General features: G+C 37.1%; 1 protein-coding gene across 2 annotated transcripts in view; it reads left to right on the top strand.

Annotated features, from left to right (window-relative positions):
• The first annotated feature begins 822 nt into the window (after positions 1–822).
• qtc (GRIP domain-containing protein quick-to-court) overlaps positions 823–26,357 on the top strand; it is a 252,314-nt gene continuing 226,779 nt past the window's right edge. Inside the window, exon 1 of one of the 2 annotated variants that reach the window (XM_081755956.1) lies at positions 823–1,055. In XM_081755956.1, coding sequence (XP_081612082.1) covers positions 1,039–1,055 — 17 coding nt within the window. In that variant the 5' untranslated portion in view covers positions 823–1,038. The remainder of the gene's footprint in view (positions 1,056–26,357) is intronic. The other variant, XM_081755960.1, reaches the window with a different exon arrangement.

A 26,357-nucleotide genomic window follows, 5' to 3' on the forward strand; every position in this document is an offset into this window, starting at 1 on the left:
AATCACAATATATTTCTTCTATCATTTTCTTGTGTTTTAATATATCGGCATTTTTTGCATGCGTCTTTATGTGTGTGTGTGTGTGAATTTATATGTCCGTTGTAACTTTTAATCAAATGGAAAATGCTGAAATTTTATACCATGCAAATATTGGCAGAGGTACATTATTTCACACCCTGTTAAATAACAAACGATGTTTCCTCTTCGAAATTTGCATGGTACAAAATTTCAGCGGTTTCTTTTTTTCTTTTGGCCCAATAGCTTAAAAGTTATAAGCATTTATCAACATAAATGGTCCACCCTGTATAGGGAGGGACGAGAAGTTCGATAACCTTACGATAGTTTTCATCCTCAGTCCATGTGGGAGGAAGTTGTAAAGCCCTTGACCGGTACTAGAGCACATTCTAGCACAAAATTCTCCTAGTACTAATGTCTCCACCTCTTATCGTTCTAGGAGCCTATAAGAGAGCATATAATCAAAGAAACCAAGAAAGATATTGGTTACAGAATGGCATTCTGCAATTATTTCATATGGAAAGCAGAAAAGAAAGAATTTTGCTATATAACTTTCGAGGTAGTGATATTAATGGCGAGAGAGAGTGAGTGAGTTGTAGCAAAAGCAAATCACGCACAATAAATACTGGACGTTCTTTTGTTTTGTTTCATTTATAGCAATTAGGTGAAACCGTCGTTCTGCATGATTTCCCTAAGCCTCTTGTGTGTGTTGAATTTTCACTTCTTGCAACACTAACAGTTTGTTTTAATTGAGTGAAGGCTATTGTGTCTATGTGTATTGGTGTATATGTTTGCATTCAATATTTTGTATACTGGCTTATTTCTCTTTTTTTTCTTTCTTTTTAAAAATGTTTTTTTCCTCTCACGTGATTTCGATGCCTACGTCATAGGATCCATCCAATCTGATTCTGGGTGCTTTTTTCGTAGTTGTATAGTTCTGGCAATATTGCCGATATTCGGGCGGGATAGGAGGAAAAGATAAGCTATCAATCTGGCTGTTGTTGGAGTTTTTAAAACATCAGTATGTGGGGGAGGAGGAGGTAAGTAGCATATTTATTGATTTATATATTTCTTTTTTTAAAAATCTTTATGTGAAACTAAAAATCTGGAAATAACCGAAAAGTATACCGGAAGTTTGGAAAACAACAAAGGAAGAATACCGAAAAACCCATTACAATGTATTACAGCAATTACAATTGCAAACTAGAAAAAGATCTTTACAATTTATTTTATTTATTTATTTATTTATTTTGAATATTACGTACGATTGTGTCCTTTGTGTGAAAGGAGACTGTGAGAAACGAATAAACAAAATTAAATGAAAAGTATAAATGACGTATACAGAATTTCATAAAGGGGGTCAAATTCCTAACTTGATATCGTTTTAGAATTTCTGTATGCATATCTTAATATGGCAAGTGTTCATGTTTTTCATAATATCGTGTTGAAAGGAGGGAGGGTTAAAATCCAGAAGCATCCTTGTGTACGCCACTGAACAGTAATAAAAGGACAATACATTATATCTATGTTGTTAGTTGGATTCGATCCCACGACAGACACGCATTAAATACATTTTATAACGATAATGATTGATGATAACCGAAGAATGGTATCAATGATCTTAATTATACGCCATGGAAAGATTTTGTTGATAGTTGGGTAAATAATTATTCAGATTTTTATAGATATAGATGAATGTCTACAGTATACAAAAATGTATGCATATTCCAGAATAACTCTGGAATAATTTCAACTAAACTTGGTACATATGATTTCGATTCTATTCGATTTGATTTTGAGTTTAACGTCCCTTTCAGCAGCGAGGCTATACGAGACGTGGACCTACAGCTTAACTTGGAATAAAAACCACAGCTTCCGTCTGGAATCGTACTCGCTTCTCTCACCGCTTCGCTACGAGCCAGTTCCATATATGACAAAGTCTGGAAAAAAGTACTGTAGTGGTAAGACATCTCTAAGGATGGGAGAATTTTCTGGACCAAATAAAAACAGGAAACAATCGAATAACAGTTATTTATGTCCGTGTCTATGCAACCCAGACAGTATGAAAGTAGTTTGGGTTTCATCTATGTAGAGGCAAACCTAACTAATCTTAATTCTTCTGTTCTCCAATACAATGAAGGCGACGTTGTTGGTTGTTTGTGATCATATCATGGCAAAATGACTGAAATTAGTTTTGGAACATTGTTAGCACCTACTTCAAGTTAGGTTTTTATCGTGTTACCTTGACTAAAAGGTGTATCCTAAGGGGAAAAAATAGAATGAAATCTTCCAGTTTAACGTCCCACGACTATGCCCTTTAGACTAAGGGAAATGGTGATTAAAGCAAGTGAATGATGATGGAAGAATTGGTGGAATGAGAAAGTGGTAGGAAATGAGTATCCCTGAAAAAACACATGGACACGATGTTGTCCACCACAAACTTAACGTGTCCGGGGATCGAACCAGGGACCCCATGCACTAGAGGTAAGCGCTCTACCACTGAGTCACCGTGACTCCCGCATTCTAAGGAGGTAGGGGGTTCAAAATTTATATCAAGGATAGAGTATTTTTTTGGGTTTCTATTATTACACTTATCATTGAAATGCATATCCTGGGAAGGAGGAAGAGGGTTCAGCTATTTTCCATAAATCTATTGGCCCCGCGTGCGAAGAACGGGCATTTTAGATAGTCTTAAAATACGGATGAAAAACCTAAAGTGCAATAAAAAGTCTGTATACATACTGAAACACCTATATATCGGTGATGGCTCTTGAGGGAAATCACATCGTTAAAACTTAACAATTGATCGCTACAGGCTAAGGAAAGCAGTACAGATTTCATTGCTACAAGCTGTATACAAGAGTTAGTGCATATTTTAAGTTTTCATACCTTAACTTGAAGCGATAAAATGTTAATTCTTTACAAATGGAGCTTCCCTCAAGAGCCACCTCTGATATATATTACTAGCAGAATACCCGTTCTTCACACGGGCAGAGTACGTTTCATTTTCGACATAGAGGACTGAATTAGGATTTAAACGGCATCGGAAGTGTCACTGTTTGTTTCAGCGAACCCGAAAACTATGGATTCAACCAGTGTTTCTTCCAGACATGGAGTATGTCCCGGAGGAGACCAAAATAATATGTCTATAGTATAATAATAAATAGAATAGTACCAGCAGTGCCTCTCCCGGAATACTAAGTGTGCCCCCGGTACGACTGGTTCAACAATAATATATCTCATTTTCGATCATATATATATACCCATCCCCCAAGTTGCGGGGCTGAATTTGGGTTTAAATTGCATCGGAAGTGTCACTGTTCATCTCAGTAACCCCGAAAACTATGGATCCGACACTAATATCGGCCATTTTCAATCATTTTTAAATCTCTCTCTCTCCCCCTCCGCTAAGTTTCAGCGTCAAGATGAAATGATAAAAAATAACCTCATTTATGTAGAAAATTTGATCGAGATCAGATTGGTATTGTAGATTTAAAAAGAAAAAAATGTATATTGTCCAATCATTAAATGAAAAATTTATTCTGGGTGATAATACACGAATAATAATGAAGAGAATCTTATCTTTTTATTACTATAAAAATTTAATTCTTATAAATAACAAACAACTGAGTACAACACATTTTTAAAAGATATAAATTGCGTCAATAATTACTATAGACAATGTAACATTTAAGCAGGGGGGCCCACAAGGGGAGGCTATGACGCAAACTGCGTCATTGAAATATTTGGGGGGTTAAAAACCTATATAAATATGTTTGAGGGGGTGTAAAAATAAATCGAAAAGATTTTTTTTCATGGAAGAACACCTATGGATAGACAAATGGGGGGTGCGTCATGGACATAAGGGGGGGCACCACTGATTTAAGCCAGGGGCGTCACACTCGGGGAAGGCAACTTGGGTGCAACTCTTATGCTGGTGGACAATCTTGTCGCCTCCTGGCAAAATCTGAAATTTACACTATCAATTTAAACTCGTGGATTTGGATCGGTGGCCCGTAGAATGGATGGGTCAAAAATGAGCTGATCGTAACGATCTTTAGGTTACGAAGGTTAAAAAAAAAATATCGAGGTGACAGTGGACCCACGGCTCATGAACTTAATAATGTTAGTAATGAACTTAATAATGTTAGTAAACCGAAATTATTTTCCCCCTATTTCTCATTCAATTATTTCTTATTCAATCCGTTCTAACCGCAGGAACATGGTACTCTACGTAGTTTCAATAGGGCACAGTGGCTTAGCATTTACCTCTGGGTGTAGGGTCCCTGGTTTGATCCACAGCAAAGTAAGTTTGTAGTGGACAACATTGTGTCCGCGGGTTTTCTCAGGGTACATCCGTTTCCTCCCGCATTCTTTTCCCACAGATTCTTCCATCACCATTCACTTTCCTTAGGCATCAGTTTCCCTTACCGTGATAAACGTTGGATGTAAAAGATTTTAATTCATTTTTATTTTTCTAATTTTCTTTAATATTTTAGGGTTTTTTCTTTGATGAATAATATAAAATGAAAATGACATCATCCTTTTCACTGACTAGGCCCAGGGCCGGATTTCCCAATAGGCCCAGTAGGCCCGGGCCTATGAGCGCAAGCTCCCAGGGGCGCACGGCTGAGAGAAAAAAAAATATCTAGAAATAAAAATAAATAGTCATAACAACATATTTTTTTTGAATTGATTAAAAAAATCAGGCTAATAAAGCATTCTGATTTTGAAGTTCATTGGAACAAATAATTGTTGGTAAAGTTAAACTATTTTTCAACATTATGCATCAACTTCGTTACAACATTGATCTCAAAAATGTCATTTTTCATACTAGTACAATTTACTATTTGTTCATACAAAATATCTAGTTTTACTTTAAAACAGTTTTTGTGTCACGTTATCAAAATACTTATTGTAAGCTGTGTTTCTGAGATTAAAAATATTTTATAATGTATTACAGAGTTTTTTTTTATTTATTTGCCCAAATGGCTAAATTGAACAAAACCAAAGTTATTCACCAATCTTTTGCTAATACATTAACGGTATTTTTTTAAGTCCAGAACCAAGTAAATTCCTAAAAAAAACTTGCAATGGTAAAATTGCATCGTGGAGTGGTGTTTAAGCAATTAACATATAGGCCTGATATAATTTTTTAATAAAGGTTTTTAGGAAAGTAACTTTAACCAGACTAGGGGGCGAAAAAAATTATTGGGCCTAGAGGCGCCAAAATGCTAAATCCGGTCCTGACTAGGCCTGTTAAGTAACATTAAATTAAGTAAAATAGTGTGAAGGCTGAAAAATACAAGAAGTGGGGGGGAAAAAAAAGTAATTTTCGAACACAGCAACCTGACATATAATGTTTACAGCAAATGCGAATAGGTATTACTGGGTGCATGGAATTACAAGTACAGGCATATGTGTGTCGTACTTCTCAAAATACTATTCCTAAACCGAGAGAAAAATTGTTCACTTATCTTGTCAGCAAACTGAAGGGTTCGTTAACCATGGCGGGCACTCCAGCAGCATCCAGAGATCCAGCAGCCCTAGCCTGTCCAAAAGTCCTCCGAAAGGAATAAAATAACTAGCAGTGTCACTTGTACACCACGTGAAGAAGTTTGGTTTGTATTGCGTGATAGTATTCAATTAATATTGAAACCAGCACTGATAGTAGAATTCTACCATTTCCAGTTTTAGTAAGGAGAGATCAGAGTGTAGATGAAATGTATTCTTGGGGACGCTTAATCAAATGTAGAAAACAGCGTCTCACTATGTATGATCATTTCAATCACCGTTACAACCAAAATTGGTTGATTTCTGCCACTTGCTGTTTGAATATCGGATTCCTAGCCGGCATAGCCGTGAAACGCAAAATTTAAAGAGTTCATTTCATTTCCATTTCATATCAACATATACATTAAAAAAAAAAAAACTTCCAGCAAAATGTGCTCAGAACTAATCAAAATGCGACTTAGCTTGCCAATTTTGAAAACTTTAAAATTCAAACCATTGTACTTGTGGCAAACACAAAGATGATTTAGAACAAAAATGATTTATTGATGATATAGCAATACTCTTATTCGAAATACAATAAACGATAAAATTCACTATGCTTCTGAATAATGATCTATTTTAAACAGTCTCGTTACAAATCACGAGATTAAAATGACATCCTATTCTGTTGCAGTAGAGCTATATTTATAACGTAGTGTACGCTTCTCATACGAGGGTCTGATATTTTATATCACTATTTGGTATAATTTATAATAACATTTTGTGGAAATGGAGGGAATTTTGGAGTGGAAGATGTTTATTTACATTGTAATGTACCGCGTGCTTATGTAACCTATACAAATAATGCCGTGTGTATTGTTTGTAAACATTACCACATGGATTTATTACACACCACGTGGGATTACTACGAGCAGCAATTGATAAATCACTAGCACCTCCTACGAAGCACATGACAAGACAGCAGCAGCCTATAAATTCGGCAGCAACCAGAGAAGTGGTACTGGTCACTGTTGCCACACTTGGTACAATTGTACCAAATTCAGCCCTTTTTGTCATTCATCACCAGCCCCTTTTGTCATTCGTGTTGGTACCACGCTGGCATTTTCAGCCCCTTTTGTGAAAAAGTTGCTACAATTCTACCCAATTCAGCACCATTTAACAAATACTTGTCACATTTTCAAGTGTCAGTAAGACTTTTCCTACATCTCACGTTACTCATACTGTGCGATGTCATGAGAAGCGAACTCGGAGATGATTGATTTGTTTCTCGTTTTATATATATTTTTTCATATATGGCCATAATACCGTTTTGGTTTATTGGTCACTTTGAAATAGAGTCGCGTTTGGTTTCTTGCACTACATACCGAAGATTATAATTGTTTTCTCTCTTAATTTGCGGACTCTGTTTCACTTTCTACGTGCGAGAAAAGTTTCAACTACTTCCACGGTTGTTTAGGATCTTCCCAGCGACGTAGCAATAGGGTAGGCAGGGTAGGCATTGCATACGGCGCAGAACGTTTCGATATATTAGGGGGAGCCCCAGGTTTATAATAAAAAAGAAACAAATTATATAAATGGAGCCCTAAGTTTTCGTGGTCTTCATTTTCAAACATGGCAAGAACAAAAATTTCTTCCCCCTTCTCTCGCAGTTTATTACATTTGCGTATCAAATTATTGGCATTACTGTAAACTCGTCGAGGTTACAGCACTGTATGATTAAGAAATTAATCCTCCTGGCAATTAATTATTACCGTATTAATACGATACCAGAGCTTACTAACTATAAATAAAATTCCCCAGCGCAGCAGGCTTTCAACAATAACGACTAATTCTCCAAGCACCAAAGATTGGACAAACCGGGCAACTGCCCGGGACGGTAACGTCAGGGGCGCCCAAACGAGCACCCCAAAATAAATTTTCTAACATCACTGTAATAAAATGTAAAATATAGGCTAGGACTAGGTGAGGGGAGGGGCAAAAACTCATTGGCAGGGTGAAAATTTTGTCTTCGTCCGCTCCTGATTTTGACTGAGATGACGTAGTGTTAAATGGGTGAGGTCGATACTGACCTATTTAGGCTCTAATCTCAACATTATTGGAAAGTAATAATTAGCTAAACTTCTTAAATACCGATTGCAATATTACTTACAGTATTTCTGTAGACGATAACTTTTTTTTTTTTTTTTTTTTTTTTTGCAGTTAGCGAATTTTTAGCCCTGTTTTAGCGGAAAGAGAAATCTCATGTTGGCAACACTGCCCAAAGCAAGTCAAATGTAGGATGTGGTGCATACGCGTAAGTTACAGATGGTCATACATTGGTCTTAAATGGGTGAGGGGGCGCCACTAGGTATTTTGCTTAGGGGCGCCAAAGACCATTGTTACGCCACTGGGTCCTCCTATTTGGATGTTTTTAAAAAATAATTTTTAAAAAGAACACTTTCATGATTTCGACTCTTAGAAGAGAGGGGGGGAGTGTTCTAGAACTTAACCTCTTTTAATTTCGTATTATAGAGCTATAAAATAATGAATTCAGCCCTTTTTGGTTCAATTTGGTACTATTTTTCAGCCCGCTCCAGAGCGAGGGTTGTGGCAACACTGGTACTGATCCTTCATTCGTTTGTTCGTGTTCTTGGCTGGTGTCTTTCACCATGTTTGGAAGTTCCGGGCCGGGGCCCTTGCCTTCATGGGTGTATTTCAATTGTTGTTATTATTGTTTGGGCTGGAGGGACCGCGACTGTCGCGTGTTCCTTGGTCCGCTGGTTGCTGCCGAATTTATAGGCGTCTAGAGGGGAGCAGGTCAAAACACCCACAGCCAAAACCCCCACACTCAAGAAATGTCAAAACGCCCACACAATCGATCATAACTCCCACACAAATTGACAAAACTCCCACACATAGCAACGGCCACAATGCCCACATAAATGGACAAAACCCCACACAAATGGACAAAACTCCCACATGTAGAAATTGTCACAACTGCCACACAAATGGACAAAAACCCCACACAATCAGGCAAATCTGCCACACTCTGAAATGATCCTGGTTGCACGTCTTGCCCTTGTACTTTTTAATAACATTTTTTTTATTCCACTTAAACTGATGTTGCAACTATTCTTCTTGCACTGTTTTCTAATGACAGAAACACTAAAGTGGGCGTCATAAAGAGCCGCAACAAAGACGTGCAATCACGATCATTTCAGAGTGTGGGGGATTTGTCCGATTGTGTGGGGTTTTTGTCCATTTGTGTGGCAGTTGACAATTTCTGCATGTGGGAGTTTTGACCATTTGTGTGGGGTTTTTGTCCATTTATGTGGGGATTATGACCGTTGCTATGTGTGGCTGTTTTGTCCTGTGTGGGAGTTATGACCGATTGTGTGGGCGTTTTGACATTTCTTGAGTGTGGGAGTTTTGGCTGTGGGGGTTTTGACCGTTCGTGCGTTTGGGAGATTTGTCCATTTGTGTGGGAGTTATGACCTATCGTGTGGGCGTTTTGACATTTCTTGAGTGTGGGGGTTTTGACCTAGACCCGTTTAGAGCGGTAGAGGCGCTGCTGCTGTCTTGTCATGTTTCGTAGGAGGTGCCTACAATCCTTGGGTGCCCGTGCCAGTGGTCTGTCGTTTGCTACTCCTAGTAATCCCATGTGGTGTATTAAATTTATGTGGTGATGTTTACAAACAAGAGTACAGGGCATTGTTTGTATCCACTTGAAACTATATAGCATCGCAAAGAACTTAATACTGATCAATGAACAGATGGAGCAGTCGGAGTAAACACTGTTCTTAAAAAAATAGGAAGAACAATCAGTAGCTTGAAGGTAAAATAATTGAATAGTACTAAAGATGTGGGCAGAATTAAGAAATGAAATATAGTTTAGTTATGGATTTCCACTTCAGGCTACAAGTTGAAAAGATAAAAGAAATGTACGAACAAAGGAAGGATAATTTAAAACCGGGCAAGAACCTTTAGGACTGAATTCATTAGGCAGATCAGAGTTTTGGTAGCCATTTTACTTCCACAGACCTAATTTAAAAAAAAAGAAAAAAAACAGTAAACGGAAAATATACCAGAAGCTTAGTTGCCATACAGCCCATTAAGATAATACATCTAAACAAAGAAACAAACTAAAACAAGTAACTACTGAAAATAAAGATCCTACTAAAAGTAAAAGTTTGCCTAGTGCCAAACTAAGACAGGTCTGGCTTTTGCAACTATGTTCTTGAAGACTGAAACATAAAGAAATACACACGTGAGTGGAATGAAATTTGTACAACAGATTCGTTATAAAACTATACTAACTAACTAACTAACTATATGGCCTATGGAACCCGGAGGTTCAATGCCGCGTTCACAAAAGCTCTCCACTGACTTCTATTCTTAGCTAACTGCATCCAGTTTCTACTTTGTATTCCAATCTCTGCGAGATCCATCTTAATATTGTCCTCCCATCTGCGCCTAGGTCTTCCTAATGGTCGTTTTCCGATGGGTCTTCCAGTCAAGACTATGAAAGCGTTTCTACTTTCTTCCATTCTAGCTACATGACCCGCCCACCTAAGCCTCCTAGACTTGACTACCCTAACAATGTTGGGTAAACCATATAAATTATGTAGTTCCTCGTTATAAAGTTTCCGCCATTCCCCATTCCCGTTCCTCTTGGGTCCGAATATTCGTCTCAGGATCTTATTCTCAAATACTTTCAGTCTATGTTCTTCCCTCAGAGTAAGTGACCATGTTTCGCAGCCATACAAAACAACAGGCATGATTATCGTTTTGTATATTTTAAGCTTCAAATTCCTCGACAGAATTCGTGACGACAAGAGATTTTGAACCGAATAGTAACACGAATTCCCTGCTTTTAGTCGACATTTAATTTGTTCGTGAATATGATTTTCCTCTGTTAATACTGATCCTAGATATTTGAAACTATCCAATTTATCAAAAGCATTATTTAATATTTTAACGCATCCATAATTTGCTGTATTCCGGTCCCGACGCACTTCTATGTATTTAGTTTTCTCTGCATTTACTTCTAAACCCATGTCCTTGCAAGCGTTTAATAAGATCTCTGCATTTCTTTCTATTGTTCTCCTATCATCACCTATTAAATTTACATCATCAACATATGTCATAACCTGGTGAATACCGTTCAACTCTAGGTCCTGGTTGCTATCTTTGATTTCCTTATAGCGTATTCCAGAACGAATAATGGCGACAACGCATTTCATTGTTTCAGACTATTTTCGACGTGAAAGCTCGTGGACAAAAATTTTCCTACCCGGACTTTACCTTGGGATTCATTTAAACATATCTTAATTAATCTAATTAGCTTTCTTGGTATTCCAAGTTCTGTAAGAACGTTGTATAATGTTTCTCTTCTAACCGAGTCGTACGCCTTTCTAAAATCAATAAATAGTTGATGTACCGGGGTATTGTATTCCCACTTTTTTCGAGTATTTGTCGAATGGTAAATATTTGGTCGATATTTTAAATAGTTGATCGATTTCGTCTAAATCCGCAGTGATAATCTCCAATAATTTCATCTGCGAATGGGATCAGTCTTGCTAATAGAATATTTGAAAGGATTTTATAGGATGTTGACAGAAAAGAAATGCCTCGATAAATATTACAGTCAATTTTGTCGCCTTTCTTGTGAATTGAAACAATGATTGATTCTTTCCACTCTTGTGGCAATTCTTCCTTGTTCCAGATAAGGAGAATGAGTTTGTGTATCTTGTTCCACAATTTTTAACCTCCAGCTAAAATTAACTCTGCCGGAATTTCATCTACACCCGGAGATTTGTGTTTCTTTAATTTCTTTATAGCGGTTTCTACTTATATTCGGTTGTGTTCTGGAATATAAGGTTCTGCGGTGTGTATCTCCTTTTCTCCACGAACACTAGTTTTTGCTTGCGTGTTAAGCAAATCGTCAAAGAAATCTTTCCATCTATTTAAGATGCTATCCGTGTCACTGAGAACTGTACCGTCAGATTTCTTTAATATATAAGCACGAGGTTGATACCCTTTCTTAAATTCGTTGATTCCCTTATACATGTCCCGGATGTTTTTATTTTTACTATTATCTTCAAGTTCCTTAATTTTAGCTTTCAGAAAATCGCGTTTCTTTGTTCTAAAAGTTTTGGAAGTTTCTCACCTGATATCTGCGAAATTTTGTGTAGTTATTTCATTTGGATTTTGTAGCCAGCGTAATGTTGCCTGTTTTCTCTTCTCTGCTAGTTTTATGCATTCCTGGTCGAACCATGGTTTGTTCCTACGTATTTCCACGTGTCCCAATTTTTATTTTGCTGAAATTTTAATGCTATCTCTAATTTCAATCCAAGTATCCTCAACACTAGTGCACTCCGAATCTTCTAAAGCCGAGAATCTATTCGAAACTTCAATCTGGTATTCCTCTCTTACCTGGCTCTCTTCTAATTTCTTTAAATTGAATCTTTCCGTTTTCGGACAATGAATATTACCTTTATTCAACGATAACCTCTCTCGTATTATCGCTGCTACCAGGTAGTGGTCAGTGTCACAATCAGTCCCTCTAAACGACCAAACATCAGTTATGCTAGATTGCCTTCTTCTATCTACTAAAACGTGATCAATTTGATTATGTGTTTTTCCGTCTGGTGATGTCTAAGTGTATTTATGAATGTCGCGATGTGGGAATTTTGTACTCTTCACGATTAGGTTTTTGGATGTTGCAAAGTTCACGAGTCTAACACCATTGTCATTACTTTCCTTATGCAGACTTTCGTTCCCTATAATCGGTTTGAAAATATCCTCTCGTCCTACCTTCGCATTGAAATCTTCTAATAGAATTTTCATGTGGTATCGCGGGAGTTTGTCAAATATCCGTTCCACTTCTTCGTAAAAACTGCCTTTTATATCGTCATCCTTATCTTCAGTTGGGGCATGTACATTTAAAACAATAATACCACACCCCCGTCCCTTAAGAGTAATAAAGAAAGTCTGTCAGTAACAAATTCAACCCGTTTAATTGCTGGTAATATACGTTTATGAACGAAAAACCCTGTTCCTAACTGGTGATTTTTATTTCCTTCCCCGTAAAAGAACGTAAAATTTCCGGAATTCACAGATCCATTTCCTTTCCACCTAACTTCCTGAACTCCTACTAGTTCCATAATGTATTTCTCTAACTCACTCGTTACGGATTTTAATGCGCCTACCCTATAAAGACTCCTAATATTCCATGTTCCAAATCTCATGTCCATTTTGTTTTGCTGAGATCGTGCCAAGTTATCAGTCCTTGTCCGAGGTTTTTGTGAATATTTCTGAACAAGTGAACATTTTTTTACAGAATGAGGTTGTTAGCCCTACCCAAACCCCTAAGCTTGAGGACCACTCCTAGTCGGCGGTCCGCGACTGTTTATTCAGTATATTCGCAGCTAACCTCTATATCTAGAGGCTTTCTCCTCGATCCGCAACCTAAGGACGCGCCATGCCGTGGTGACAGGAACCCACGTTAATTTATGTATAAAACTATACATAAATTAATACAATTTCAGAGCTGTACAGTGCATCTAACTTTATTAAGGCGTACCCTTTGAAAACTCCACATAACTGTAATCACAGCTTCTATACACAAATTGATTTTGGATATGTTGCTAAGGAATTACCTGCTATGCTACTTGAACGCTAATCTACAAGATGTTGATGTAGTCTGAGGAATACTATGACGAGCAAGATGACGATCAACCATCCAACACACTTTTGATGGGTGATTCGCTACGTGACCGTGCAGGCCAGGGAAGCAGTGGTACCCGACATTCACCAAAGAATTCTTGTACATTCTTGTATACATGTGGCCGGGCATTGTACTGCTGAAACAAGGTGTCCTGAGTTGTCGGAACATAAGTCTTCTGCCTTTAGAACTGACCTAGTGTAGTAATCACTGAAATGGTTCTCTTCTACTCGTATACGTAGCAATCAATATCGCGTATTGTATTTAATGTATCCCAACACTTTCTCCCCTGACGTTCACAGTGCACGCTAGCAGACTATGTCGTAATGATAACACACACATATGTGACTATTGCTGAACAAAAGGTTGAAGCGACATTTGAATAATCTCTTTTCTTACTTCCTGACTATTGGGGTGGAAAAACTGCATTCTTAACAAGCTAATGGAAACTAAACTGTAGCTGGTTAACGAAAGGTGGGGGTTGGTAGGTGGCCAAACAGATAGTTTTGGGTTATTGACCACAAAGAATGTGATCACGTGAATACTAAAAATGCATTAGAAGGTTTTTATCTAATATTTTCATGTAATCTAAACTTGCTAAGTTTTATTGTTTAAGAGTGCTTCCTAGTTTCAACTCGGGAGTGAATTGACGCTTTCAATACTTACAATGCCGTACAATGGACTGATCAATTTAAATAAATGATCAATGGACTGCAACTAAGTGAAACAATACTTTTTGAATATGAGTGACAAATGTTAATTAAAAATCCAATGGATATTAAAAAATGTCAATGTTTAATGAAATAAAAGTTTGAGAAAACGTAAGTTTTAAGGTCAATTTTTGTGATTTTTAAGGTCATTTTACAGGAATTTTAGTGTAATTTTAGAGGTCACTTTTTAAATTTTTTTAGGTCAACAAGATTCGGGCCCTGCTCATTACTACATGGCTCACTTTCTTATGGAGGCACATATGATGGTCACGTTTATATTGTCTTTTGTTATTTCTACCTTATTACTATTATTACAGATTTGCTGCTTGTATTAACGAATTCCTTAGACATTATTGTTTTCTTTGTGAAGTAACTTATTACTTTAAATCTTTCATTTGTATGCTAGATCGTTCTCAATCTGCACCATGTATACAAATACATAAAAGAACGTGTGTGCGTGTCTGTCTGTCATCAGATTTTCGCATAGAAAGGAGTCATCTCGAGACACCAAATTTTGTACACAACTAGAGCTTTACCAGATTTAATCGCGTAAGTAGCAGCTTTTCCAATTTTCGACTTGAGGTAGGAGTTGGGGATCATACATTCTGCAGGATTAAATATATATATACAGTATCTCAGAAACTTCTGAAATTAGAAAACCAAAACTACTCTACTGTGTTGCAGGTTGCATGCTGTTGAGTTCGTGTGAAGAACAGGTACTTCTGCTAGAAGTAAATATTTTTAGTTAGTAAATCAGTACACAGTTAAATTGTAATGTTCCTGATGTTGAGCGTCAAGTCGAGTGTGGCTCAAATAGTAATCAAGCGTGCTCTTTTTTTAAAAATATTTGGGTTTGAACTCACTTTTTACACTCTGAGTTTGAGCTGAAGTAAGCTCATTTCAAAAGTGAGCGTTTTTCAACCCTGATATTTGGTTGGTTTATTTTCTCAACCTGAAACAAATGCGACTGCAAAATCGATTATCAATAGTAAAGTTTATATCCGAAACAATAACTTCTTTATACTTGTCCAGTGGTTCTGAACCTAAGTGTCGCGACACACTGGTGTGTCATGCAGTTCCCAAATCCTAACAGCACAAGATGTGCTAGGCATGTGCCATTTAGGTGTCTCAGCTACTTTTTATTGTACCCGACATTTGGCACATATGATATTCATGTGCTAAGTGTGTACTTCAGCTATTTATAGTTTTAGGTACTAGTTACACCTAATTCATATTTGCAACTATGTACCACAAATATAGTTTATATATCTGGTTCAGTTTCGCACTCTAACAGTAATTTGTTTTTATGTCGTCACTTGAGACATATATCTGTCATGTTCTACGTACGTCCTTTAGGTACATTCATGTCCAAAATTTTGTCACGTCTATAAATATGTTGTTGTTGGAATGTAATTTGATAACGAATTCACCCGGTATTTCTTATAATGTTAGTATGTGTATAATCGGTAAAGACATGTATGTGGAAAATTTCATGTCAAAAGAGCAGTAAATAAGAACAATAAAACGAAAATAAAACTTTCTTGTCTATTTAGCAACATTTTGTTTTACTCATTCTAATTTTCTTATTTATAATTATTTTCGTATGAAATTTACCAAAAATATACATTTCCCGCTTATACATATAATATCAGTATTAAAAGTACTCTGCAAAATCATTATCAAATTGTATTTTTACAAGAAGACAGTTATAGATATGCGACAATCATTTTGGACATGAGTGTACATATTGTTTCAGATACACTGACAGCACAAGATGTGCTAGGCATGCGCCATTTAGGTGTTCTAATTTCATCTCCCACATTTGATGCATTTGTTGCTTCTTTTTCCAAGCGATTGTGCACTAGAAGCAACAAAGCATCAACTTTATTAGATGGCAACTGTCGCCGATCATTTGAAAGTGAATATGGAAGAACCATGAAATAAAGTAAATAGACACTTTGTTATTTTGTCATTTTGTTATAAAATTACATGGCGTGTAGATTTTATCTGATCCCAAACGGTTATCGTCGAATATACGCGGTTAAAGGAGCACTCTGATTAGCCAAATTCAAAAGACCTCAGCAATTTATCCTTCTACAAGCGACATTGTCTTCACCCTCTCGGTGCCCAAGTCGGTAGAGCAAAGGCTAGTAATCCAGAGGTTGGTGGTTCGCTCCCACCCTGGGGTACTTTTTTTTTACTTGTTTAAAGTGTTTTTAGACTCACCTTAATGTGTAAACACATTACGCACATAGGCGATTTAACATATATTGGGGAGTAATTTTGTGGTTCATTGACGCTTACGGCATGGGGAACATACCAGGCACGTTCCCCAGGTACATGTCAGGCATGTGCCTAGGGGCGGATATAGACTGTGACTATCACTTGCCATCCATGTGATTTCTCTCTCAGAGGTACATAAGGCACATACTGGACACATTCCCATGTACCTGAGGGAACATGATAAGCATATGCCTGCTATATGATTGTGCTGTTAAGGAAGGTGTGACGCGAAATTTTAGAATTTAAAAATCACGAAGAATTTAACAATAATTAGTTAAAATCGAAGCAGACTGTATCAGTTAACACCTCCAGCGGCAGGAATAATACTCAATACTACAATAAAGAGTCATTATAAAAACTAATTGGCTTCACTATTATAATAGATATTATTATTATTATTATTATTATTATTATTATTATTATTATTATTATTATTATTATTATTATTATTATTATTATTATTATTATTATTTTAATTACTGTATAACTAAGAAGTCGGAAGACGGATATTCATGTAGCGTTGAAGGTTCGGAACTCTTCCACTGAGGGAAGACTAGATCTACGTAGCGTGAAAACACTCGAATGTGTTAACGGGGAGGAAATTATCCAAACATAAGACTTACACTGATTGATAGACTTCGTTAAGCTGAAGAATATGGTATTGGTGACTACAAATCATCATGCGTAGTTTTCGAGAAAATCCAGAAAAAACGATTTTTTGTAAACCTATAAATTGATACTATAAAATAACCACTCCACTTATTAAGATGAAATTAATGTAGATACCTAGGTATAAGTATACTCATATAAGCTGATATATGAAGCTTTTCATTACGACATTAGTAAGGCAACAGCACACAGTATAGTTAATTAGCACTGGCGCAAATCCCGGGGGGATGAGGGGGACATGTCCCCCCAAAAATCCGATTTGAAATGTGCTTTTTGGAAAAAAAAATTGATGATTTGTGTCCGATTACCACAAAGGAACGTGAGATGAAATTGATATCCCCCAGAATAAGTCTCAAATCTGCCCTCCTCCCAATGTTGAAGACAACTTTGCTCCCTGATCCTACACAGTGATCCTTCACAGGATTGTTTCTTAACTTCACAAATATTTTGAGCATCGCTTAACAAAAAAAAAAAAAAAAAAGTTACGTGCTCCACCCACCCCCCCAATGTTGAAGACAGATTTGCGCCGCTGTTAATGAGATATAGTCAAAAATTATGATAAACTCTTAGGGCCTTATACAGAGACGTTTTGACGTATGATTAGCATCATAGGTCTGACTACTGCAGGAAACATATGTTAATCAAACTCTTTAGTATGACACTAATCACATGTCAGAACATCATAAGGGTTGTTAGGGTATTATGCAGAGCCGTTTCTAGCGTTGTATTAGAAGCTTGACTGACGTATGATGCTAATTTCAGTATTTAGAAACATGTTCATGAAGTTAACAGGGAAGGCCAGCCACTACTTTTCCACAGGGTTGTCCAAACGCAACTGGAGAAATTAATATGAGAGAGAATACGTCTCTCTTGTTAGATTTCTCCCAATGTGTTGGACAACCATGTGGAAAAGTCTTGGCTGGCCTTCTTCGATGTAAATCGTATTTAACTCGACGAACGTGTTTCTAAACACGAAAGTTAGCATCATACTTTAGTTAAACTCTTAATACAAGGCTAAAAACAACTCTACATAGCATAAGGTCCTTAAACTTTTACCTAAAACTATATTATTGTCCGAAGATGAGAGATATTGCTCGATCGATCACATGTAATAATATCATCTTCATATTGTCACTGCGCCATGAAGAACTGCTATGTGACATTTTTGTCGTAAATGAGTTACGGCGTGCAAATAAACCTGAAAGCTATCAGACAACGTCCATTATAATGTGATAAGTGAATATTCAATTGTTTCGGAAAGGCTTTAGGTTCTCATCACATACGTGTTGATTCATGTATACCAATCCTCTATGTGCTTAGAAAGGTGCAAAAAGTAAACCGAAAGCAAGTACAATGTTCAGTGCGTAATATACGCAGAACCAATTTTATAATACGAGGCATGTTTTTTAAGTAAGGTCCGTTTTGTTGTACACAATAGTAGTTCGCGCGCATACCGCAACGAGCGTGTGCGTCGTGTACCGGCATGCCTCGGGAACAACTGTGCTCAGTTTCAGCGCTGTAGCTGACCTGTACGGTTGTGTTCTGTGCTTTCACAATGTTTAAGACTATCAAGTCGCCCGCCGCGTATGAGGTCGCTCAGTGATACAGTTTTTGTCAGCAAGAAACCTGTGTGCTGCAGAAATTCATCGACAGATTTGCGAAGTGTACGGTGATACTGTTATGAGTGCAAGCAAAGTGCGTAAGTGGGTACGAGAATTCAAAAATGGCCGTGACAACGTCCATGATGAGGACCGCTCCGGTCGCCCTTCTTCGATTACAGACGATTTGGTGGCTTCAGTTGAAGCGGGGGTTCGTGAGAACAGACGCTTCACAATAACAGTTCTCTCAAACGAATTTCCTGACGTGTCGAGATCAGTGCTTTACAAAATTGTTTCTGAACACCTAAAGTTTAGGGAACTGTACTGCCGTTGGGTCCCGAAACTCCTAACAGAGGACCACGAAAACCAAAGATTTGATGTGCGATGAAGTTCTTGATTCGTTATCACGAAGGTGACGGCTTCTTGAGTCAGATCGTAACTGGAGACGAAACATGGGTTTCGCATATCACGCCCGAATTGAAGCAACAGAGCATGGGATGGAGACACACACACTCGCCTGTAAAGGTGAAGGCCAAATAGACTCTGTCCCAGCGTAAAATTATGGCGTCGGTGTTTTAGGATAGGCATGGTGTTTTGTTGGTCGACTTCATGTAACGAGGAACCACTATCAATGCAGAAGCATACTGCCAAACCCTGAGAAAGCTACGCAGAGCGATTCAAAACAAAAAACGCGGCATGCTGACAAAGGGCATTGTCCTTCTCCATGACAATGCAAGACCTCACACTGCAGGTCAGACCCGCGATTTGTTGGACAGTTTTGGCTTCGAAGTTTTAGACCACCCACCCTACAGTCCTGATCTTGTGCCGAGCGATTACCATCTGTTCCTCCACCTCAAACAACACTTCAGTGGCAACCGTTACAATGATGACGACGATGTGAAAACGGCAGTGAAGTCTTAGTTATCGGAGCAGGCGGCAAGTTTTTATGAAGAGGATATTTTGAAATTGGTTGAGAGGTATGATAAGTGTTTGAACAAACTTGGCAACTATGTCGAAAAATAGAGTAAAGTATGTACTTTCTGAAAATATTTACTTTTTTGAAATAACCTTTCGTTGTGTACTTATGTTCAAACGGACCTTTAAAAAAAATGCCTCGTATTTTTTCACGTGTTTCCGTGTATATTTGGCAAAATTGTAAGAGTTTGAAATGTTTTTTTGCTTCTGAAATTTTATTGTTTTAACACATAGCTGTTCTTCAAGGCGCAACGACGATATATCAATTGGAATAGACTTTTGCCGACGTATGCAAAAACATAATAGTAACACAATGAATGTTAACTTCAACTTCAGGTACAGGTTAAAATGGGCCATTGTGGCAATTCTTTTACATATTTCCATTGTTGTAAAGGAGCTAATAATTCCAAAGAAATAACTAGTGAAGTGAGCATCTTGTGTTGTTTCCTTCTCAATTAGATGGACATTCAAATAGGCTTCATATTCTTTTGTACGATTTGCGTAAATAATAAAGCAATTTGTATTCGCGTGAGGAGTTTCAATTTTCCAGAATTTTCTCCAAAGAAACGTCAGATGCAATTTTCTGGTAAAAAAGAAAGAAAAATGGCTGCGTGTATTGTATATGGTATCTAAATTAGTATTAATTGCTTCCTTTAATAAATTCCATGCGTTATCCTTCCATCACAGAATTCAAGCGTTTTATACGTTTTCACCTCACTAATGCAAGAGAAAGAACATTGTCTTTCTTTTTTCTTTTTTAACAAGCAATGAAGATCATTTTCTATTTGCATATATAGCTACTTTCAGTAATTATTCCTTAATTTACTTTATGAAGTAGTCTAGTGTAGACTATTGTTAATATAGTTTACTTCTATTGTCTTCTATAAAGTATCCAGAAAATGGCATAGTTATTACCCATCTGACAATTTCGTGTGTTTGTTGAGTAGAATGGTGTTATTGGTTGAAGGAGTTGACGGGAGGGAGAAGAGGGTGAGGTTAAATTTACATTGAAGTTGCACCACCCAAGCGTGACGTAATGTCACGTGGTATTAGTCCACTTTGCACACACAACTTCATTGATTAAAAAGAAGTGATTTACTTACGCTACGAAACATTGCTGAGCGAGCGTCAGCGGGACGAAAGGAGTTAGAAGCCCCGCATGATTCGTTTTATTTCATCTTTATCACAATGTTAATACCACGTGACATTGCGTCACGCTCGGATGATGCAACTTTAATGTAAATCTGACCTCTCCCGGGGGTGGAAGATGTGATTGCTTTTAAGCTGGCTGTAGCGTGTTCAAGAAGTTGTGATTCCGCTTGGATTTCTTTGATGGAGCTAAAACATTTCCCTTTCAACTAGATTAGATTCGCACACTTTCGTAATCGTTTCTGGAGTTGTGCATGATAACGGTCGAGCCATGTTTGTAATCTTTCACAGACTCCTGGCCATCTTTGAAATGCTTAGACCACTCAGTTGTTTTTGCTTAGATTAAACCTTGTTCACCAAACACTTCCTTCAGCATTTGGTAGGTTTCAGCTGCACTTCTCTTTAGTTTCTTTCTTTGCTTCTTCATGTCACCCGTTTCGAAATTCGCAAACACAGCAGAACATAGTGTAACGAAATATCTTAAGTAAACACTTATAACAATCATAAAACATTTAGCAGGTTGCCAGTTGGAATACACATGAAAAAGTACCTAGTGGCGTAAGTTCGCACTGCTCTTAGTTTCGGCGAAATATTAAGATTCATGGAAGTTTTAGGTAACATTTCGTTTATGGTAAATGTCCTTCAAGTCGAACTCCATGACTTTTTTTTATTATTATTATTAATAGAATAAAATTGTAGCAGGTAATATGGACAATATCACGTACTCTAATTCCCTTCCACATTCTCATCACTCTTCCATACTCATTCACTTTCATTAACCACTCGTTTCCCGTAGCTAGAGTACGTTTGTTTTATCTTGGTGCATTTCCTGTCAGTGCACTTGGTTGGCTTTTAAAGTACTTTCTCCTAGTACTTACGTGAACGTTTCAATCCAATAACCGTTTTATTGGCTTTGTCGTGTAGGTGATTAGTTGTCAGCCAGCCCATCAAATGAGGTCATTGCTATTTGGCGGGTATTTGAAGTGCTTAGTTGCCACACGCGAACAAGTGTGTTACTAATGTGGCGTAATATGGCGTTTTGCTGTGTTTCCTAGCGTTTTGTAACTCACAACTTAACTGTGGCGTGGCAAGAACGCGTTGCAGACAGAGCCATCCTTTAGACGGGAAGCGTGCCAAGATTAGGGTGACCATATTTTTTTAAAGCCAAAAGAGTATATAAAAAAAATACAGTAAGTATGAAGACAAGATGTATTACAGTATTTTATCAAATGCGCATGCAAATGAGTTGTGTTGAGTTGATTTTGAGATTGACGTCCCGTTCAGCAGCTGGGCTATATGAGACGTACACCTACTGATTAACGTGGAATCCGAACCACTTGAGCTACCGCCAGGAATCGAACCCGGGTGTCCCGACGCATGCAAATGAGTTAAATACTTACAACAGTTTTACTCACCATCATTCATACTTCTGCGACGATCTTGCTTTCTTGAGTAAGTTCATTCATCCTTTATTGCCAGTCTGAACTCTTCACAGGTCATGCTTACATTGAACTTCACTTTCATCACTTGTTCCAGTATCGACACTGTGAGTTGACTTTTTTCCTCACTCCAGTAAGTGTTAATAGCACTGAAGAGCCTCTCACAATCAACATTAGTGTGAGTAAAATAAACAAGAATTGTACGAGTGGCACAATCACTTTTAAATTTGACCCAGCCCGCACTAAATCTTTGTACACTATTTTCCATTGAATTAGTCCCAGAAGTGACAGTCCTATTAGCGACAGGAACTGTTATCTGTCCTATGAGCGATCGATTCATTTACGTTGAGATGATGGAAGATGATATGATTCCATCTTGTAAAATACGTTTGCCTCTGGCGTTATTAGCTCCCGAACAACCTTGGTATGAAATATGTACTTGCCAGTGATACTGTTCGTCAAATATATTTTTCATCTACTGTGAGTGCAAATGAAACTTATTTTAATTTTGAGTTAGATTTGACATAAAACATATCAAATAACTTAACGAGACAACAGGGATATTTCCATAAAAAGTATATTCCTATGTAATTATTGAAAATCCAGTTGCAATATCCCCTTTCTTCAAAAGCTCTGTTTTCTGTACTTAATTTGATTCAAATCTAATTACTCACTAAGCACAGTAATATATTGCAAAACTTAAACGTGTAACAGTTTCGCCAACTATCTACTTTTTAGACTTCCTAAGACTCTATGAATAAAATGAAAAAAAAAAAAATGTCAATGATAAAAGACAGCTTGCGAGCTCCCTTATATCTGATTGACTATTCTCAACCAATCCCACCAATTACAATGCAGATCACTCTAAACAATCCAAAAGGTAAACAAACTCTTTAAACTACCTTCCCCCCTATTGTAAGCTACTAAAACGTAAACTAATTGCTTAATTTGCCTTCCTCCCTTGTTTTGACTTATACATAAAAGCTTGTCGTGTAGCAATCTGATATAAAGCCTTATAACTAGAGGAACTGTTAAGTCCTGCGAGAGATTTGTAACTTGTGTAATAATTTCTTCGAATACGTCGCGTTTTTAGATTTCTTTGATTTCTTCAAGTGGTGAACACCTTTTTTTCCATGGGCGCCCGATGGAAAGGCAAGGGTCGCCCCCCTGACTCACAAAAATGCATACGTAATATAGCAAACCACGTATATTAAATACCAGATTACCAGACATGATACAGCAACCATGGAGATGCCCCTCCCTAGAAAATTTTCTTCGGGCGCCCCTACTGCCGTGTCGCGACAAAACGCTATAACTTGAGTTACATTGTTTTGTCGCTATAAGCATTTTTGAATTTCCCCCACCGATACTTATGTTCACCAGGCCCAGCATTGAGCTGAGTCAAATACTTTTGAAAATAGGCCTATACCAAAGAGAATTTCGATGTAAGTAGGAAATTAGCCGGTCTGTAGCTACTTTACGGCTCTTTTTCTCAAAACTGCTCCGCCAAAGTTACAGCGTTTTCTCGCGACAGGGCAGCCTACCTCTTTCTGATTTCTTTCTTATGCCATAAACATATTCAATCTAAACTTATGCTCCGTATCATTTTAACATGAAATTTTTAACTATATTAGAATCATAGACAAAGGCGGAGAGTCAATGTATTCATAGGAATTAATTAAAAAATATAATATTAGGAAACACGAATAAAGATTGTTAATGTAATGAGAGCATTCTCACGTATTAAATTCAGGTAGAGCGAAATTTTTCATAGTACATTTTATTAGATTCTAAATCACATTAGCATGAAACAAGTTAAAGAAGAGAGAACCTTATCTTCTTCCATTATCTTAGTATGAACGAATCGGTGACTCATAGCGCAGTTAACAGATCGAATCGGTCGCTCATAGGACAGTTAACAGTTCCTGTCGCTAATAGGACTGTCGCAAGTGGGAAGACACCTTTTCATTTGCCCATCATTGTCTCTCTTTTCTCTTCCATTGTTCAAGGTGTTCTTTAACACATCTGGATATTGCACAGTAAGTGTCAAAAATATAATTATCACTGAATTCCAACCAACTGTCTGCATGTTTTACCTGCTCATAGAAATATGCAAACAACTCCTGAAATTTTTCGTAGGTAACTGATGTGTCAAGTAGTAAATGTTTCATCTTGTTTACTTCTCCGAAAAAACGTTGTAACCACATTTCTAAGTATGTTATCACTTCAAAGTAAAACCTTCTTGCCACTGAGTAGGCATATTCCTCTTTTATATTCCCTTCTTTTACAAGTTTCGTAAGTAAATTTCTAGCAGAAAACGAAAAAAAAAAAAGTTTTGTTCAATTCTATCTTTGTATTTCCTCAGAAGTTCAAAGTATTCAATAGAAACTTCAGTCGCTGTTATATCCTCCTCCTCAATTTTTGTAATTGTTTCAGTGAACAAGATTAGCTGAGCATGCAGGAAATACAGCCACAACTCACTTGTTTCGTCTCGAAAGAAATTGACTATAGCTATTGGAGTATTTTCATCATTCAAAAAGTACCCCTTAAGTGGTTCATACTGACATATAATTTTTTCTACACACGGAAGCAGAGACAAGAATATCGTCTTTGAGTGATACAAAAGACCCTCCTAATGACAGCCAATGAACTCACAAAAGTTTTTCAAATTTTCTGTCCTTGCAGTAAAAATACTGAAATGGTTGTATATTTTAAAAACCGAATTCTCAACATCGGTCGGTATTACTCTCGAAGACGCCACAGCAATTCCATTGTGAAGATTATGAGCCCCACACCCGATAGGCAAAACATTTTCCTTCAGCCTGCACTCTAGTTCGCTATGCACGTTTCCTGTTGTTTTATTTTTTTATGCTTCCAAAATGTACTGGTGCATTATCAGCTACAAAACCGATGATCTTATTTTCCAAACAAAACTCACGTAATGTACCCATTAATACGTTCAACACAGTTTCCGAAGTTTCATTTGATATGCTATGAATTTTTAGAAGACATGTTTTTACATTAATATCAGTATCTACTTCACAGTACCGCACTAAAACAGGCATAAGTTTGGTTGCTTTACGATTGGAAGCATCACAAGCAACAACAACGAAAGGAGCCTTTTTAACACTATTACTTAAAATATTTTCTGACCACACTTCCACCACATTTGTTAACATAGCCTCCGTTTTCGTTCTCGCACATGCAAATTTTTTATTCACTGTTGATTTCAAAAGTTTGCTAGTACAGTCCATGCTTCTAAAAGAGTGGTTATGTTTAACATTATGGTATGACCACATAAGTTGTAGTCGAATTAAATCTAGCTCTTCTGAAGATTTTGTGGTGAAAAAAACTACCCAGCTTACCTGTTTCGGAAGTTGATGAACATTCAGTGTGCGACTTAGATTTTATATGTTGTTCTATATCATATTTCCCTTTATTTTATTTATTTATTTATTTATTTATTTTTTTTTTATAGAGAACTCCTTCTTACATATCGTGCACTATGCTTTGTAAACATCATTACTGCGGGACCTTTTAATGCAAGGATAGCTTATTTCAAACGCTTGATTATACTGACATTTTCCTCGTGACATTGTTAACAAAATAAATCCTTCCAATCCTCGAATAATATAATTGATTGAGTGTACGTACGCACGTTAATTAGAATAATAATCACTGCGCGATTCCCACTATCAAGAACTGACTCACTTTAGAAGGAAAACAAAACCCCGTGCCATGAACTGGAGGAATACCAGATATAAATTCCGAAAATTAAATCATTCCAGGTACTCAATAAATTTAATTAACAATTTAATAATTAAAACGTTGAAAGCTTGGATAAATCTATCACTTTTGCAAAAAGAAAATCTGGCAGCCCTACAAGGGAACGAGGACGAGAAACGCAGCACAGCGCAGCGGGTCTGCTACTACGAAGTACTAAACAGTGTTGTCAACGTCCAAGTTTCTACAGAAAAAAAAAATGCGATTTTTAATGGGAAAATGCATTAAACGTTAAATGAAATTGAAAATACCACAAAAGAGTATAATTCGATATTTTTGGGAAGAAAAAGAGTATAGAGTATATGAACCCCGAAAAGAGTATAATACTCTTAAAAAGAGTATGTCTGGTCACCCTAGCCAAGATAAAACAAACATACTCTAAAAGAGGATAACCAAGGCGTGGTTTATTAAACTCCTTCGTGTCATTTCGTTTGTAACAGGACGTGTGTGAATGTATTGTGCTACCCCCCCTTTTTTTCCCAAAAGTTTCGGATTAGATTCACCAATATCTTTAATG

The sequence above is a fragment of the Thermobia domestica genome, chromosome 4 (genome assembly GCF_964235325.1).
Source record: "Thermobia domestica chromosome 4, izTheDome1.hap1.1, whole genome shotgun sequence".
Taxonomy (NCBI): Eukaryota; Metazoa; Arthropoda; class Insecta; order Zygentoma; family Lepismatidae; genus Thermobia; species Thermobia domestica.